General features: G+C 45.6%; 1 protein-coding gene across 1 annotated transcript in view; it reads right to left on the bottom strand.

Annotated features, from left to right (window-relative positions):
- Positions 1-18,237, bottom strand: part of LOC124019145 (protein-tyrosine kinase 2-beta-like) — an 84,322-nt gene that overhangs the window by 32,680 nt on the left and 33,405 nt on the right. The window contains exons 11-20 of the mRNA XM_046334523.1: positions 17,654-17,771; positions 17,455-17,494; positions 15,148-15,185; positions 14,932-14,973; positions 13,077-13,174; positions 12,867-12,948; positions 9,784-9,884; positions 8,452-8,567; positions 3,990-4,090; positions 3,617-3,706 (exon numbers count right to left, since the gene is read on the bottom strand). Of these exons, the coding sequence (XP_046190479.1) occupies positions 3,617-3,706; positions 3,990-4,090; positions 8,452-8,567; positions 9,784-9,884; positions 12,867-12,948; positions 13,077-13,174; positions 14,932-14,973; positions 15,148-15,185; positions 17,455-17,494; positions 17,654-17,771 (826 nt within the window). The remainder of the gene's footprint in view (positions 1-3,616; positions 3,707-3,989; positions 4,091-8,451; positions 8,568-9,783; positions 9,885-12,866; positions 12,949-13,076; positions 13,175-14,931; positions 14,974-15,147; positions 15,186-17,454; positions 17,495-17,653; positions 17,772-18,237) is intronic.

Here is an 18,237-nt window from a genome sequence, read left to right as displayed (position 1 = left end):
AACTCTAAAATTTTAACGCCCCATCAAATATTTTTTTTTGCATCTGAGCTCATCTGAGCGTGCGGCTCTCATTTATTTTCAAGTTTTCTCCACCTGCTAGCCAGCACCTCACCTAAATAGGTGTTCGTTTATTTTATCTTCTAGATTAAACAAACATCTTATGTCTGGAAACAAGACCAAGACTCTGAGGCCAGTCTAGAGCTGTTTTGAAGAAGAGTTAAACACGATAATACCTTTAGTGGATGATGAACTAAAAACTGACATGATCAACGTTAACAGTATGTCTGAAACTCCCAAAACCCGGACTTCAAAATACATCACTCCCTCCTTCAGCTGTAGCAGCTCTCCCTAGGTGAAGTGGAGATGACAGGATACATCACTCCCTCCTTCAGCTGTAGCAGCTCTCCCTAGGTGAAGTGGAGATGACAGGATACATCACTCCCTCCTTCAGCTGGAGCAGCTCTCCCTAGGTGAAGTGGAGATGACAGGATACATCACTCCCTCCTTCAGCTGGAGCAGCTCTCCCTAGGTGAAGTGGAGATGACAGGATACATCACTCCCTCCTTCAGCTGGAGCAGCTCTCCCTAGGTGAAGTGGAGATGACAGGATACATCCTCCCTCCTTCAGCTGTAGCAGCTCTCCCTAGGTGAAGTGGAGATGACAGGATACATCACTCCCTCCTTCAGCTGTAGCAGCTCTCCCTAGGTGAAGTGGAGATGACAGGATACATCACTCCCTCCTTCAGCTGTAGCAGCTCTCCCTAGGTGAAGTGGAGATGACAGGATACATCACTCCCTCCTTCAGCTGTAGCAGCTCTCCCTAGGTGAAGTGGAGATGACAGGAATACATCACTCCCTCCTTCAGCTGTAGCAGCTCTCCCTAGGTGAAGTGGAGATGACAGAATACATCACTCCCTCCTTCAGCTGTAGCAGCTCTCCCTAGGTGAAGTGGAGATGACAGGATACATCACTCCCTCCTTCAGCTGGAGCAGCTCTCCCTAGGTGAAGTGGAGATGACAGGATGGACAGGTGAAGTGGAGATGACTCCCTCCTTCAGCTGTAGCAGCTCTCCCTAGGTGAAGTGGAGATGACAGGATACATCACTCCCTCCTTCAGCTGGAAGAGTTGCTCTCCACTGTCCAGGTGAAGTGGAGATGACAGGATTACATCACACTCCCTCCTTCAGCTGATGGAAGCAGCTCTCCCAAGGTGAAGTGGAGATGAAGGATACATCACTCCCTCCTTCAGCTGTAGCAGCTGTCCAGAGCTGATGGAAGAGTTGAGAGATGACAGAATACAGGGAGAACACACAGGAAGAATGTGACACTGTCCAGATGCTGATGGAAGAGTTGAGGCATTACAATGTCCAGATGCTGATGGAAGAGTTGAGGCCAGATGTGATGGAAGAGTTGAGGCATTACAATGTGACACTGTCCAGATGCTGATGGAAGAGTTGAGGCATTACAATGTGACACTGTCCAGACACTGATGGAAGAGTTGAGGCATTACAATGTGACACTGTCCAGACGCTGATGGAAGAGTTGAGGCATTACAATGTGACACTGTCCAGACACTGATGGGAGAGTTGAGGCATTACAATGTGACACTGTGCAGACGCTGATGGAAGAGTTGAGGCATTACAATGTGACACTGTCCAGACACTGATGGGAGAGTTGAGGCATTACAATGTGACACTGTCCAGACGCTGATGGAAGAGTTGAGGCATTACAATGTGACACTGTCCAGATGCTGATGGAAGAGATGAGGCATTACAATGTCCAGACACTGATGGGAGAGTTGAGGCATTACAATGTGACACTGTGCAGACGCTGATGGAAGAGTTGAGGCATTACAATGTGACACTGTCCAGACACTGATGGGAGAGTTGAGGCATTACAATGTGACACTGTCCAGACGATGATGGAAGAGTTGAGGCATTACAATGTGACACTGTCCAGACGATGATGGAAGAGTTGAGGCATTACAATGTGACACTGTCCAGACACTGATGGAAGAGTTGAGGCATTACAATGTGACACTGTCCAGACGCTGATGGAAGAGTTGAGGCATTACAATGTCCAGACGCTGATGGGAGAGTTGAGGCATTACAATGTCCAGACGCTGATGGGAGAGTTGAGGCATTTCCAGGAGCAACGTTGTGCTTCAATAGAACAGTCAAGACATAAGTTAAGACAGAACACTGAACAGAAGCCACAGTCCAATGATGTCCTCCAAGAGTAGCTGTGTGTAGTGAAGGTGGAGCTGCAGCAGAGAGAGAGGGACATGATGCCCTCTGTCAGCGGATTTTGAGAACGCTCTGTAAGAAATGGAAGACTCCATGGATGGAAACCAGTTCCGGGAGAAATGGAATGTTCTAGATAGAAAACAGAGGAAGGTCGAGAGCCATGTGTCAGAGTCGTGTGTATAGGTGGCAGGGAAGTCAGGCGCAGGAGAGTCAAACGGAGTGTAAAATGGAGTCTTTTAATGAATGTCCACGTAACACGCTCCATAACACTAATAAGAACAGATATTAACAAATATGGGTACGAGGACCCGTCGCGCACCAACACACCAAACACAACACTGACAATAAACAATCTCTGACAAAGACATGAGGGAAAACAGAGGGTAAAATATACAACAGGTAATGAATTGGATAGAAAACAGGTGTGTGGGAAGACAAGACAAAACCAATGGAAAATGAAAAATGGATCAATGATGGCTAGAAGACCGGTGACGTCGACCGCCGAGCACCGCCCGAACAAGGAGAGGCAACGACTTCTGCCGAAGTCGTGACACCATGAGTCCTCCAAAACACGACCCGCACCGCTTCTAGACACAATGACCGCTTAACCCGGAAGCCAGCCACACCAATGTGTCAGAGGAAATACCGTACTTTTCAACAGATCGCTGCCCGCACCTGCCCGCCCGTCCAGCATCACTACTCTGGACGGCTCTGACTTAGAATATGTGGACAACTAGAAATACCTAGGTGTCTGGTTAGACTGTAAACTCTCCTTCCAGACTCACATTAAGCATCTCCAATCCAAAATTTGATCTAGAATCGACTTCCTATATCGCAACAAAGCATCCTTCACTCATGCTGCTAAACATACCCTCGTAAAACTGACCATCCTACCAATCCTCGACTTCGGCGATAATATCTATAAAATAGCCTCCAACACTCTGCTCAACAAACTGGATGCAGTCTATCACAGCGGCATCCGTTTTGTCACCAAAGCCCCATACACTACCCACCATTGTGACCTGTACGCTCTCGTTGGCTGGCCCTCGCTTCATACTCGTTGCCAAACCCACTGGCTACAGGTTATCTACAAGTCTCTGCTAGGTAAAGCCCCACCTTAGCTCACTGGGGCGGCAGGGTAGCCTAGTGGTTAGAGCGTTGGACTAGTAACCGGAAGGTTGCGAGTTCAAACCCCCGAGCTGACATTGAAAATCTGTTGTTCTGCCCCTGAACAGGCACTTAACCCACTGTTCCCAGGCCGTCATTGAAAATAAGAATTTGTTCTTAACTGACTTGCCTAGTTAAATAAAGGTAAAATACACAGAAATACTGCAAAAGCAAAGTATCCCCCAAAACATGTCAACAGACTTACCAAACATCCAGACATCACTAGCCGTTGTGAAGCGTCTGAAGTTAATGGATTCTGGAGCCATCCATTTTATAGGTAATCGGCTAACTGAGGCTGTGGAAGTGACGCAGAAAGACAGTGTAAATGTTTTGTATATACATGTATTTAGCCAGTGTGGGGCCAGTATTTAAGAGAACACAGACAGACCACACCATAGGAGAATCTCAATTACATTTCCTTGATTCCTTGCATCCTCTCGCCTCCTTCTCAAAACCCAATTGGATGAGCAGGTCAGAAGTCCCTCCCATCTGACTTTCTCATCCAATGGGTTTTACAAATGAGGCGTGGTGAGAGGACGTGAGGAATCAAGGAAATGACATTGAGAGTCTCCCCATACCCTTGTAATACTCTTCTTCCTCGATGTATCTGGACAGACCAAAGTCTCCCAGCCTAACACAGTCTGCTGTGGCCACCAGCACGTTCCTCACCGCTATGTCCCTGTTGGGACACAATAAACAGGTTAGTTGAAACAGGGAGGTACTACCTGAAGTTGTCCAATAAGAACGTTTTCGTCCAATAAGAATGCAGGTTTTGGGTTCAATCCCGGGACCACCCATACATCTGTTGTAAGATGTATTTATATATTATTATTATTATATTATTATATATTATTATTATATTATTATTATTATTATTATTATATATTATTGTAAGATGTTTTGCTACGGTGTGCTCTAATGAACACGACCCTGTTCTCTGGGTTAGAGGAATTATGGGTGTCAACGTGGCTGTCCTACCTGTGCTTTGTCTCTGTGGGGACACAATATGTTGTGGGGTTACCATGTTGTTGTCATGCTGTGTTGCTACCGTGATGTGTTGTTGTGCTGTTGTCATGTGTTTCTACCATGTTGTATTGCTACCATGATGTTGTTGTCATGCTGTGTTGCTACCATGTTGTGTTGTCATGCTGTGTTGCTATCATGTTGTGTTGTCATGCTGTGTTTCTACCATGCTGTGTTGCTACCATGTTGTGTTGTCATGCTGTGTTTCTACCATGCTGTGTTGCTACCATGTTGTGTTGTCATGCTGTGTTTCTACCATGCTGTGTTGCTACCATGTTGTGTTGTCATGCTGTGTTTCTACCATGCTGTGTTGCTACCATGTTGTGTTGTCATGCTGTGTTGCTACCATGTTGTGTTGTCATGCTGTGTTGCTATCATGTTGTGTTGTCATGCTGTGTTAATACCATGATGTTGCTACCATGTTGTGTTGCTACCATGTTGTGTTGTCATGCTGTGTTGCTACCATGATGTTGCTACCATGTTGTGTTGCTACCATGATGTTGTTGTCATGCTGTGTTGCTACCATGTTGTGTTGTCATGCTGTGTTTCTACCATGCTGTGTTGTTGTGCTGTTGTCATGATGCTACCATGTTGTGTTGCTACCATGATGTTGTTGTCATGCTGTGTTGCTACCATGTTGTGTTGTCATGCTGTGTTGCTACCATGTTGTGTTGTTGTGCTGTGTTTTTACCATGCTGTGTTGTTGTGCTGTTGTCATGATGCTACCATGTTGTGTTACTACCATGATGTTGTTGTCATGTTGTGTTGCTACCATGATGTTGTTGTCATGCTGTTTTACTACCATGATGTTGTTGTCATGTTGTGTTGCTACCGTTGTGTTGCTACCATGATGCTGCTACCATGTTGTGTTGCTACCATGATGCTGCTACCATGTTGTGTTGCTACCATGATGTTGGTACCATGTTGTGTTGCTACTATGATGTTGCTACCATGTTGTGTTGCTACCATGATGTTGTTGTCATGCTGTGTTGCTACCATGTTGTGTTGTCATGCTGTGTTGCTACCATGTTGTGTTGTCATGCTGTGTTGCTACCATGCTGTTGCTACCATGTTGTGTTGCTACCATGTTGTGTTGTCATGCTGTGTTGCTACCATGTTGTGTTGTCATGCTGTGTTGCTACCATGTTGTGTTGCTACCATGATGTTGTTGTCATGCTGTGTTGCTACCATGTTGTGTTGTCATGCTGTGTTTCTACCATGCTGTGTTGTTGTGCTGTTGTCATGATGCTACCATGTTGTGTTGCTACCATGTTGTTGTTGTCATGCTGTGTTGCTACCATGTTGTGTTGTTGTGCTGTGTTTCTACCATGCTGTGTTGTTGTGCTGTTGTCATGATGCTACCATGATGTTGCTACCATGTTGTGTTACTACCATGATGTTGTTGTCATGTTGTGTTGCTACCATGATGTTGTTGTCATGCTGTTTTAGCCATATGCTATGATTTCAGCCATGATGTGTGAATCGTCAAGGGGTATGTTGTGTTGTAGTCTTAGGTCTCTCTTTGTGTAATGTTGTGTTGTCATGTTGTGTTGCTGCCATGTTGTGTTGTAGTCTTAGGTCTCTCTTTATGTACTGCTGTGGTATCTCTCTTGTCCTGATGTGTGTTTTGTCCCACACCTTCAATCCGAGCCCCCGTCCCCACAGGAAGGGCTTTTTGCCTCTTGATAGGCCGTCATTGTAAATAAGAATTACGTTCTTAATTGACTTGCCTAGTTAACCCAAGGTTCACTAAATATAAACAACAACATGGGTTATGGGGCAGAAATACCACTTTACATCGTGGACATCGACACTGACTGTACAAAACATTGCCATCTGCTCTTTCCATGACACATACTGACCAGGTGAATCCAGGTGAAACCTATGATCCCTTATTGACGTTACCTGTTAAATCCACTTCAATCAGCGTAGATGAAAAGGGAGGAGACGAGTTAAAGAAGGATTTTAAAGCCTCGAAGATAATTGAGACATGGATTGTGTATGTGTGCCATTCAGAGGGTGAAGGGGTAAGATATAGAGATATACAGTAAATGTCTGTGAAAGGGGCCAGGCACATCCCACTCGTTTCCTGTGTGTATCAAGAATGGTCCACCACCCAAAGGACATCCAGCCAACTGGACACAACTGTGGGAAGCATTGGAGTCAACATGGGGCCAGCCTCCCTGTGGAACGCTTTCGACACCTTGTAGGTTGGTGCAACTCAATATTAGGAAGGTGTTCTTAATGTTTTGTACACTCTGTGTATGTATTTTTACATGTCTAAGAGTGTGAAGAAGTGTTTTCTGAAGAGAAATCTGGTGGCCAACATGGAATATGGGTGTCAAGATGGCCGCCAAATTGATGACGTATGAGAGTCAAGCTGAGATGATTCGGTTCAGTTCAGTCGTCAGTGACGAGCCCTTCCCAGCTGGCTTGTTTAGCTCATTGCGCTAGTTAATACTCACTAAAAGAAAGGAATGTTTATTTTGATGGGTGAGGGAGGGAGGGAGGGAAAAATGACTTGTAAGTATTGGTCACCTTCTGGATGCCACCGTGACATGCCAATTAGCTAACGTAACGATAAGCCGGTGTGAATGACCAGTACAACGGCGTTGTGTTAATTAAGGTACTTCCCACTGGGCTAACTAATGTAGCCAAATTGATACATCCCACTTGATTATATTCTGAGTAGGATGGCAGCCTATATTGGTAGTAACCATCCGGATGTCACTGATGCCTACTGATCAGTGGAGAGACTTTGTGCTGTAAACCAGTAACAGAACAACGTGAAACACAATGTGTCCTTTGTTGCTGCTTGCCGACTAATACTGAGCACTGCTGTCCTGCAGTATGGACAGGGAAGTAGTTAGAAGGTGAAGCTAATATCAGGCCAGTATGGAGAGGGAAGTAGTTAGAAGGTGAAGCTAATATCAGGCCAGTATGGACAGGGAAGTAGTTAGAAGGTGAAGCTAATATCAGGCCAGTATGGAGAGGGAAGTAGTTAGAAGGTGAAGCTAATATCAGGCCAGTATGGAGAGGGAAGTAGTTAGGTGAAGCTAATATCAGGCCAGTATGGACAGGGAAGTAGTTAGAAGGTGAAGCTAATATCAGGCCAGTATGGAGAGGGAAGTAGTTAGAAGGTGAAGCTAATATCAGGCCAGTATGGAGAGGGAAGTAGTTAGAAGGTGAAGCTAATATCAGGCCAGTATGGACAGGGAAGTAGTTCGAAGGTGAAGCTAATATCAGGCCAGTATGGAGAGGGAAGTAGTTAGAAGGTGAAGCTAATATCAGGCCAGTATGGAGAGGGAAGTAGTTATCAGAGTATGGAGGGAAGTAGTTAAGGTAATATCAGGCCAGTATGGAGAGGGAAGTAGTTAGAAGGTGAAGCTAATATCAGGCCAGTATGGAGTAGGGAAAGTAGTTAGAAGGTGAAGCTAATATCAGGCCAGTATGGAGAGGGAAGTAGTTAGAAGGTGACGCTAATATCAGGCCAGTATGGACAGGTGAAGCTAATATCAGGCCAGTATGGAGAGGGAAGTAGTTAGAAGGTGAAGCTAATATCAGGCCAGTATGGAGAGGGAAGTAGTTAGAAGGTGAAGCTAATATCAGGCCAGTATGGAGAGGGAGGTAGTTAGAAGGTGACGCTAATATCAGGCCAGTATGGACAGGGAAGTAGTTAGAAGGTGAAGCTAATATCAGGCCAGTATGAAGAGGGAAGTAGTTAGAAGGTGAAGCTAATATCAGGCCAGGGTGACAGCTAAAGCACATTTATTGTGGTGATTTCACAGAAAATGTAAAACTACGGCATTAACATCTACATGAAAAATGACTCCAGTGAAAGGGGAATGATTCTGTACATTCTCCCAACTTCGACAGACAACTTTCAAATTCTCGTTGAAGTTTCTAGCCACAAGCATGAACTAGCTAGCTGGGATGACTGACTGGACTGGATCAGTTTATCTCCACTCTGCTCTCGCTGCGTGAGACCCCAGGCGTGTCCGTATAGCCTCATCCTACCTGTGCACCATGTTGATTCCTTCCAGGTAGACCAGAGCTTTACAGATCTGTAGGCTGAAGAGGACCAGCGTTATGTTGGTCAGCTTGTGCTTGTTCTCTTCTAGGTATTTGCCCAGCTGGAAGACAGATGGAACAGAATGATAGGGCAGCTACCAGCTAGCAGGCAGGAGAATCTGGTAGAGAAGCGCCTGGAGAGTCACTGGTTTGAATCCCAGGTCTGACAGGAGAAATTGTGCTATAAGTCAAGTGTATCCGTGTTTCGAAGTTCATTTTGGCTACTGTTGTCTCACTTAGCCACACTGGTAAAGCTCCATGACGATTCACACATCATGGCTGAAATCATAGCATATGGCTAACAACATAGCATCATGGCTAGCAACATAACGTCATGGCTAAAAACATAGCATTATAGCTAACAACATAGCGTCATGGCTAGCAACATAATGTCATGGCTAGCAACATAACGTCATGGCTAAAAACATAGCGTCATGGCTAAAAACCTAGCGCCATGGCTAACAACATAGCGTCATGGCTAACAACATAACGTCATGGCTAACAATAACAATATAACATCATGGCTAACAATATAACGTCATGGCTAACAGCATAGCATAATGGCTAACAACATAGGATGCATTCGTTAATTCACACTGGAGTGCCAGAGAGCTTTTCGCTCTAGGAGCGTTCAGAGGGCACACTGGACACTCTGGCCCGAGGAGTAGGGTTGATCTGAGCATTCTGACCTCACAATTGCAGTCAAGCACCCAAGCTAACAGGCGGAAGTTAGCTAGCTTGCTGGCTACTTCCATACATAAATGAGAGAACACCTCACTCTGACCATTTTACTCGCCCTAGCAGAGCTGGTTAGGCTGTTTTCATGTTATCCAGAGCGTTGGTGACTGTATAACTGTGCTGCTGGCAACAATTTAATTACACTTTTTTTGCCGACTTTTACTCACACCGGCCATATTCAACGGGTGTTGAGCGTTTTTGTAAATTCATAAATTATTCTGCAATCTGGCACACTCAGAAATCGGATTATACAGCCAGAGCGAATTTACAAACGCACCCATGTGTCATGGCTAACAACATAGCATTATGGCTAACAACATAGCGTAATGACTAACAACATAGCATTATGGCTAACAACATAGCATTATGGCTAACAACATAGCGTAATGACTAACAACATAGCGTAATGACTAACAACATAGCATTATGGCTAACAACATAGCGTAATGACTAACAACATAGCATTATGGCTAACAACATAGCATTATGGCTAACAACATAGCGTCATGGCTAACAACATAGTATGGCTGTGGTTCTCACCTCTCCATACTGGTATAACTCCATGACAATCCACACTGGGTCTTCCTCTATGACACCGATCAGACTGACGATGTGGGGGTGTTTCAGGTTCTTCATGATCACTGGAGAAAGGACCGGTTTAACCATACAACTTTTTTTACTTCCATTTTGATACGAAGGTTACATTAGGAGAGATATACAGAGGGGCGCAACCTTCACAGTGTACGGTGGGGGGGGCATGTACCCACCCCCCCACACACACACATTTTGAAATATAATTTTTGTCCCACCCCCCCAGTTTTATCATTGGAATGTGGTACAAGGCAAGGGTGTGCTTCGGGACCATGCGGACGCCTCAGAGTGATCGGGTAGGCTGTTTGGAGTGTTAATCCGACTGGATACAAAAATTATAATAATACTTACTAATAATATGTATTTTTTAAATTGTTATCTTTATATAACTAGGCAAGTCAGTTAAGAACAAATTCTTATTTTCAATGACAGCCTAGGAACAGTGGGCTAACTACCTTGTTCAGGTGCAGAACGACATGTCGGGGGGTTTGAACCTGCAACCTTCCAGTTACTAGTCCAACGCTCTAACCACTAGGCTACCACAGCACCGTTGTTTCTGATTGGTCAGAAGGGCATTCTAGAATGTACATTAAAACCAGATATCGGGACAGTTGGGAAAAGATATCAGGACAGTTGGGAAAAGATATCGGGACAGTTGGGAAAAGATATCGGGACAGTTGGGAAAAGATATCGGGACAGTTGGGAAAAGATATCAGTTGGGAAAATAATTCGGGACAGTTGGGAAAAGATATCAGTTGGGAAAAGATTTCGGGACAGTTGGGAAAAGATTTCGGGACAGTTTGGAAAAGATATCGGGACAGTTTGGAAAAGATATCAGTTGGGAAAAGATATCGGAACAGTTGGGAAAAGATTTTGGGACAGTTGGGGAAAGATATCGGGACAGTTGGGAAAAGATATCAGTTGGGAAAAGATATCAGTTGGGAAAAGATTTCGGGACAGTTGGGAAAAGATATCAGTTGGGAAAAGATTTCGGGACAGTTGGGAAAAGATATCAGTTGGGAAAAGATATCAGTTGGGAAATGATTTTGGGACAGTTGGGAAAAGATATCAGTTGGGAAAAGATTTCGGGACAGTTGGGAAAAGATATCAGTTGGGAAAAGATTTCGGGACAGTTGGGAAAAGATATCAGTTGGGAAAAGATTTCGGGACAGTTGGGAAAAGATTTCGGGACAGTTTGGAAAAGATATCAGTTGGGAAAAGATATCGGGACAGTTGGGAAAATATATCAGTTGGGAAAAGATATCGGGACAGTTGGGAAAAGATTTCGGGACAGTTGGGAAAAGATATCGGGACACCTAGCAATCATGACGCAATATGCACCTACACATGCAGACTGTACTTTGTACAAAGTAACAGAAAGATAAATCAACAACCACTCAAACAGAAATAGGATACATTGTAAACACAGGTCCAATGAGGAAAAGCTTAGCTAGCATTGATTTGTTTTTGATGAGCATCTGATCGATGACCTAATGAGGTGAGTGATGAACATATATTTTTCCTGTCCCCTTTGCTGCTAAAGATGTCAAATCCTCCCAATTGTTTCTAGTTTCACCAGCTATTTTCAGCAACTAGTATTTTTTTTCATTTCGCTTGTCATATTGGCAGGTTGGCTAGAAACAAACTATTTAGCTCGCTTCTAGCCTAGTGTTTGATATGCTATGCAATCTCCTTGTAATGAACAGTGTTGAGTGTCCTGACGAGAAGGAAAACTTTCCTAGCTGTGCCAGGCAAATATCTGGCATCATCAGCTCATTGTTATGGATGTAGTCCACATGAACGACAATAGAAAAGATCTTCAACAAATGCAAATGCAGCTACTTTGCTGTTATGCTGGCTGCAGATGTCGTGACTGTGTTAGCTAGTTGGCCACCTAACCCTAACAAGCAAGGGACAAGAGCATTGCCAGAGAGCATGGCTATGGAACATACAGGACAAACAACTGGGTCCATAAATATATCTCTAGCAAACCATTATTTATACCTGTCACGTCCTGACCATAGAAAGCCTGTATTTTCTATGGTAGAGTAGGTCAGGGCGTGACTGGGGGGGGTTGTTCTAGTTTATAATTTCTATGTGGGGTTCTAGGTTTGATTTTCTATGTTGGTGATTTGTATGATTCCCAATTAGAGGCAGCTGGTTATCATTGTCTCGAATTGGGGATCATACTTACAGTGCCTTGCGAAAGTATTCGGCCCCCTTGAACTTTGCGACCTTTTGCCACATTTCAGGCTTCAAACATAAAGATATAAAACTGTATTTTTTTTGTGAAGAATCAACAAGTGGGACACAATCATGAAGTGAAACGACATGTATTCAATGTTTCAAACTTTTTTAACAAATCAAAAACTGAAAAATTGGGCGTGCAAAATTTTGAAATATCCAATAAATGTCGTTCCACTTCATGATTGTGTCCCACTTGTTGTTGATTCTTCACAAAAAATACAGTTTTATATGTTTATGTTTGAAGCCTGAAATGTGGCAAAAGGTCGCAAAGTTCAAGGGGGCCGAATACTTTCGCAAGGCACTGTAAGTAGCATTTTTCCCACCTGACAATCGTGACAATACCGGTAAACGCTTCAGTTTATGTTATTAGCGGGATAAACATCTCAGTACATTACCTTGGAAAAATGAACTCTGCAAACTCGGCTCCGCCTCGTCCCGGGGCATTGTCCATTATTTACAAGGTAATGTACAGAATGGTGATGTTAATCCCTTACATATTGTCTCGACAGACCATTTGAATTCAGACGATTTTGATTGGGATTTTTTTAAATTATGTTACTTAGATTGACGCACAGGTGCTTCAAACTATTTTTAAACCACATCAGGAGACCACTTTTGAGGATTGCAAAAAATGTAATAAATTACACCACTGGTGCCAAGCAGGGTCCCATTTTTACAGTCTTTGGTATGACTTGGCCGGGGATCCCAACTTTTCAATCTCAGGGCGGACACTCTAACCACAAGGCTAGTGAGTTGGTGAAGTGTGATCAGTATTTGATGTGTACCTGCTTCACTCATGAACTTCTCCATGATGTCAGGTGAACATTCTTTACAGGTCTTCACCGCCACGCTTAGTCTCTCCCCATTCTGGTTCACAAACACAGAGACCAGACACACACACACACACAAAAAGTGAGATCAATATTGTGTTTAGTTAGACCCATTTGAGGTGTTAGAATTGACTGTGCGAGTCGGGTGTCAGGAGACAGACTTGCCGATTTCTTGTACATTCCTTCATAGACCTCTCCGAAAAAACCCTCGCCAAGTATCCGTCCCAGAACAATGTCATCTCTGTCGATTCCATACTTCACCACTGGAACCAAGCATACAACAACACCATGAGTAGCTGTCATGGAACTTACAACTTAGAATATACAGTAGATCATAGAGCATAGAACACACAGTAGATCATATAGTAGATCATAGAACATACAGTAGATCATAGAACATACAGTAGAACATACAGTAGATCATAGAACATACAGTATATCATACAGTAGATCATAGAACATACAGTAGATCATAGAACATACAGTAGAACATACAACACAGCAGATCATGGAACATACAGTAGATCATAGAACATACAGTAGATCATAGAAACATACAGTAGATCATAGAACAGAACATACAGTAGATCATAGAACACAGAACATACAGTTGATTATAGAACATACAGTAGATCATAGAAGATACAGTAGATCATAGAACATACAGTAGATCATAGATCATAGAACATACAGTAGATCATAGATCATAGAACATACAGTAGATCATAGAAGATACAGATCATAGAACATACAGTAGATCATAGATCATAGAACATACAGTAGATCATAGAACATACAGTAGATCATAGATCATAGAACATACAGTAGATCATAGATCATAGAACATACAGTAGATCATAGAACATACAGTAGATCATAGATCATAGAACATACAGTAGATCATAGAAGGCAAATCTGAAGAAAACGCTAACGAAGTTCTATCAACACATTGCCTGTAGACCTCGAGCATCAAAAACTCTCGACCATCGTTACTCTCCCTTCCGGGATGGCTAAAAGGCCCTCCCCCGCCCTCCCTTTCGGCAAATCAGATCACGACTCAATCCTGCTCCTCCCTTCCTATTGGCAGAAACTCAAACAGGAAGTACCCGTGCTAAGATCTATTCAACACAGGTCTGAACAATCGGAATCCATGCTCCCAAAGACTGTAGCCGACGTGAGTAAATCCTTTAAGCGCGTTAACCCTCGCAGGCCCAGACGGCTGCAGGCCCAGACGGCTGCAGGCCCAGACGGCATCCCAAGCCGCGTCCTCAAAGCATGCGCAGACCAGCTGGCTGAAGTGTTCACGGACACATTCAATCTCTCCCTATCTCAGTCTGCTTTCCCCACTTGCTTCAAGATGTCCACCATTGTTCCTGTACCCAAGAAAGCAAAGGTAAATGAACTAAATGTATATCATGAAGTGCTTTGAGAGGCAAGTTAATCACATCACCTCACCCTATACCAGCCACACTAGACACACTTCAATTTGCATACCGCCCCAATAGATCCGCAGACGATGCAATCATCATCGCACTGCACACTTCCCTATCCCATCTGGACAAGAGGACTACCTATGTGAGAATGAAGTTCATTGCCTACACCTCAACGTTCAACACCTTAGTACCCTCCAAGCTCATTATCAAGCTCGGGGCCCTGGATCTGAAACCCACCCTGTGCAACTGGGTCCTTGACTTCCTGACGCCCCCCCCCCCTCCCCAGGTGGTGAAGGTAGGAAACAACATCTCCACTTCGCTGATCCTCAACACAGGGGGCCCCACAAGGGTGCATGCTAAGCCCCCTCCTGTACTCCCTGTTCACCCATGACTGCGAGGCCACGCACGCCTCCAACTCAATCAACAAGTTTGCAGACGTTACAACAGTAGTAGGCCTGATTACCAACAATGACGAGACAGTCTACAGGGAGGAGGTGAGGGCCCTGGCAGAGTGGTGCCAGGAAAATAACCTCAACGTCAACAAAACGAAGGAGCTGATCGTGGACTTCAGGAAACGTACTACTTACCAGACCTCGGTCGTTCATCAATCTCAGCGTAGATTTCAGATCCTGACCGATAGGATATTTGATGATGTCAGTTTGTGGTCAAAAACAGATGGGTCAACTTGATGCACATTGCCCCCCCCCCCCCGTAGGCACTGTATTGATTTGAACAAAGAGTAATAATGAATCGTGATACTCGTCAAACAAAGATGAAAGCAGTCTTGGTAGATAATAACTCACCCATGCTATATCTGAAGCAACCTGGGTTTTCCATTTGACTACAGAGGAGAAGGAGAGACAGCCAGAGGAGGAGAGGAGAGACCGCCAGAGGAGGAGAGGAGAGACAGCCAGAGGAGGAGAGGAGAGACAACCAGAGGAGGAGAGGAGAGACAGCCAGAGGAGGAGAGGAGAGACAGCCAGAGGAGGAGAGGAGAGACAGCCAGAGGAGGAGAGGAGAGACAACCAGAGGAGGAGAGGAGAGACAGCCAGAGGAGGAGAGGAGAGACCGCCAGAGGAGGAGAGGAGAGACAGCCAGAGGAGGAGAGGAGAGACAGCCAGAGGAGGAGAGAGGAGAGACAGCCAGAGGAGGAGAGGAGAGACCGCCAGAGGAGGAGAGGAGAGACCGCCAGAGGAGGAGAGGAGAGACAGCCAGAGGAGGAGAGGAGAGACAACCAGAGGAGGAGAGGAGAGACAGCCAGAGGAGGAGAGGAGAGACCGCCAGAGGAGGAGAGGAGAGACAGCCAGAGGAGGAGAGGAGAGACAGCCAGAGGAGGAGAGGAGAGACAACCAGAGGAGGAGAGGAGAGACAGCCAGAGGAGGAGAGGAGAGACCGCCAGAGGAGGAGAGGAGAGACAGCCAGAGGAGGAGAGGAGAGACAACCAGAGGAGGAGAGGAGAGACAGCCAGAGGAGGAGAGGAGAGACAGCCAGAGGAGGAGAGGAGAGACAGCCAGAGTTGGAGAGAAGAGACAGCCAGAGGAGGAGAGAAGAGACAGCCAGAGTAGAAGGAGAGACAGCCAGAGGAGGAGAGGAGAGACAGCCAGAGTAGAGGGAGAGACCGCCGGAGGAGAGGGGAGACCGCCAGAGGAGGAGAGGGGAGACCGCCAGAGGAGGAGAGGAGAGACAGCCAGAGGAGGAGAGGAGAGACAGCCAGAGGGGGAGAGGAGAGACAGCCAGAGGAGGAGAGGAGAGACAGCCAGAGTTGGAAAGAAGAGACAGCCAGAGTGGGAGAGGAGAGACAGCCAGAGTAGAAGGAGAGACAGCCAGAGAAGGAGAGACAGCCAGAGGAGGAGAGGGGAGACAGCCAGAGGAAGAGAGAAGAGACAGCCAGAGTAGAAGGAGAGCCAGCCAGAGGAGGAGAGGAGAGACAGCCAGAGGAGGAGAGGAGAGACAGCCAGAGGAGGAGAGGAGAGACAGCCAGAGGAGGAGAGGAGAGACAGCCAGAGTGGGAGAGGAGAGACAGCCAGAGTAGAAGGAGAGACAGCCAGAGAAGGAGAGACAGCCAGGGGAGGAGAGGGGAGACAGCCAGAGGAGGAGAGGAGAGACAGCCAGAGTAGAAGGAGAGACAGCCAGAGAAGGAGAGACAGCCAGAGGAGGAGAGGGGAGACAGCCAGAGGAGGAGAGGAGAGACAGCCAGAGGAGGAGAGGAGAGACAGCCAGAGGAGGAGAGGTGAGACAGCCAGAGGAGAGGAGAGACAGCCAGAGGAGGAGAGGAGAGACAGCCAGAGGAGGAGAGGAGAGACAGCCAGAGGAGGAGAGGGGAGACAGCCAGAGTATAAGGAGAGACAGCCAGAAGAGGAGAGGAGAGACAGCCAGAGGAGGAGAGGAGAGACAGCCAGAGGAGGAGAGGAGAGACAGCCAGAGGAGGAGAGGAGAGACAGCCAGAGGAGGAGAGGAGAGACAGCCAGAGGAGGAGAGGAGAGACAGCCAGAGGAGGAGAGGGGAGACAGCCAGAGGAGGAGAGGAGAGACAGCCAGAGGAGGAGAGGAGAGACAGCCAGAGGAGGAGAGGAGAGACAGCCAGAGGAGGAGAGGAGAGACAGCCAGAGGAGGAGAGGAGAGACAGCCAGAGGAGGAGGAGACACAGCCAGAGTAGAAGGAGAGACAGCCAGAGGAGGAGAGGAGAGACAGCCAGAGGAGGAGGAGACACAGCCAGAGTAGAAGGAGAGACAGCCAGAGGAGGCGAGGAGAGACAGCCAGAGGAGGCAAGGAGAGACAGCCAGAGGAGGGGAGGAGAGACAGCCAGAGGAGGGGAGGAGAGACAGCCAGAGGAGGCGAGGAGAGACAGCCAGAGGAGGCAAGGAGAGACAGCCAGAGGAGAGGAGAGGATCATCAATCCTGGGTTTATAGGTCCTCAATGCCTCAGGCACACTGTTACAATAATATTTCCTGTCTCGTTGATAAAACACTCCGAAAGACTCACTTTTCACTTGAGCTTACATCCGATGTTCCAACAACTACTCTTCAATATGTACTGTTCAGTTTGAGCATAGTGGTTTGTTATAGAAAAAATATATATATATATATTTAAGCTTTGTTCAATCCACTCACTTTGTGGGCAGATCTGGAAGGGAACATCGTAGATTGGCGTCTATGGGGTCACGACAAAAACATGGTGTTACTTCACATTGGTTCAATTGGACGATAAACGAGAAAATGAGGAAACCCAAGTTGTGATGCACTCTTTCAGTGTTTCCCCTAACCATTATATAGACGGGGTGAACTTCCTGATTTCCCCCCCCCCTTTTACCTTTGTTAGGTGTGACGATGAACGACTCGTCAGTGGCGTGCTCCAAACGACAGTAACCATCAATAAGGTCCACCATGTTCTCTGCCATCGTAAACTTAGTCACGTTGATAGACAGAGGCTGACGAAGAAGAAGATACAAACCATTTACGTTACTGACCATTACAAATCACTATAATGTCACGTTGATAGACAGAGGCTGACGAAGAAGAAGATACAGACCATTCACGTTACTGACCATTACAAATCACATTACAAATCACTATATTGTCAAAGGGGTCATAGACCTATAGGTCTTTCAGGGCAGAATATTACTTAAGATTCAGGCATTTTACTCAACTATCACGTCAATAAAAATATTGCGTGTTTTTTTGTTGTTGTTGATGATACACACACAGATCTCAAGTTATGACTCAGGGCAGATCCTAGATCAGGTGTAAATAACTATGTATTATGATCTAAAGGCAATACTGATCCTAGATCAGGTTTAAATAACTACGTATTATGATCTAAAGGCAATACTGATCCTAGATCAGGTTTAAATAACTATGTATTATGATCTAAAGGCAATACTGATCCTAGATCAG

Source organism: Oncorhynchus gorbuscha, unplaced genomic scaffold, assembly GCF_021184085.1.
Source record: "Oncorhynchus gorbuscha isolate QuinsamMale2020 ecotype Even-year unplaced genomic scaffold, OgorEven_v1.0 Un_scaffold_71:::fragment_2:::debris, whole genome shotgun sequence".
Taxonomy (NCBI): domain Eukaryota; kingdom Metazoa; phylum Chordata; class Actinopteri; order Salmoniformes; family Salmonidae; genus Oncorhynchus; species Oncorhynchus gorbuscha.
Note: the sequence above shows the minus strand (reverse complement) of the source record. Positions and strands in the feature narration are given on the sequence as shown.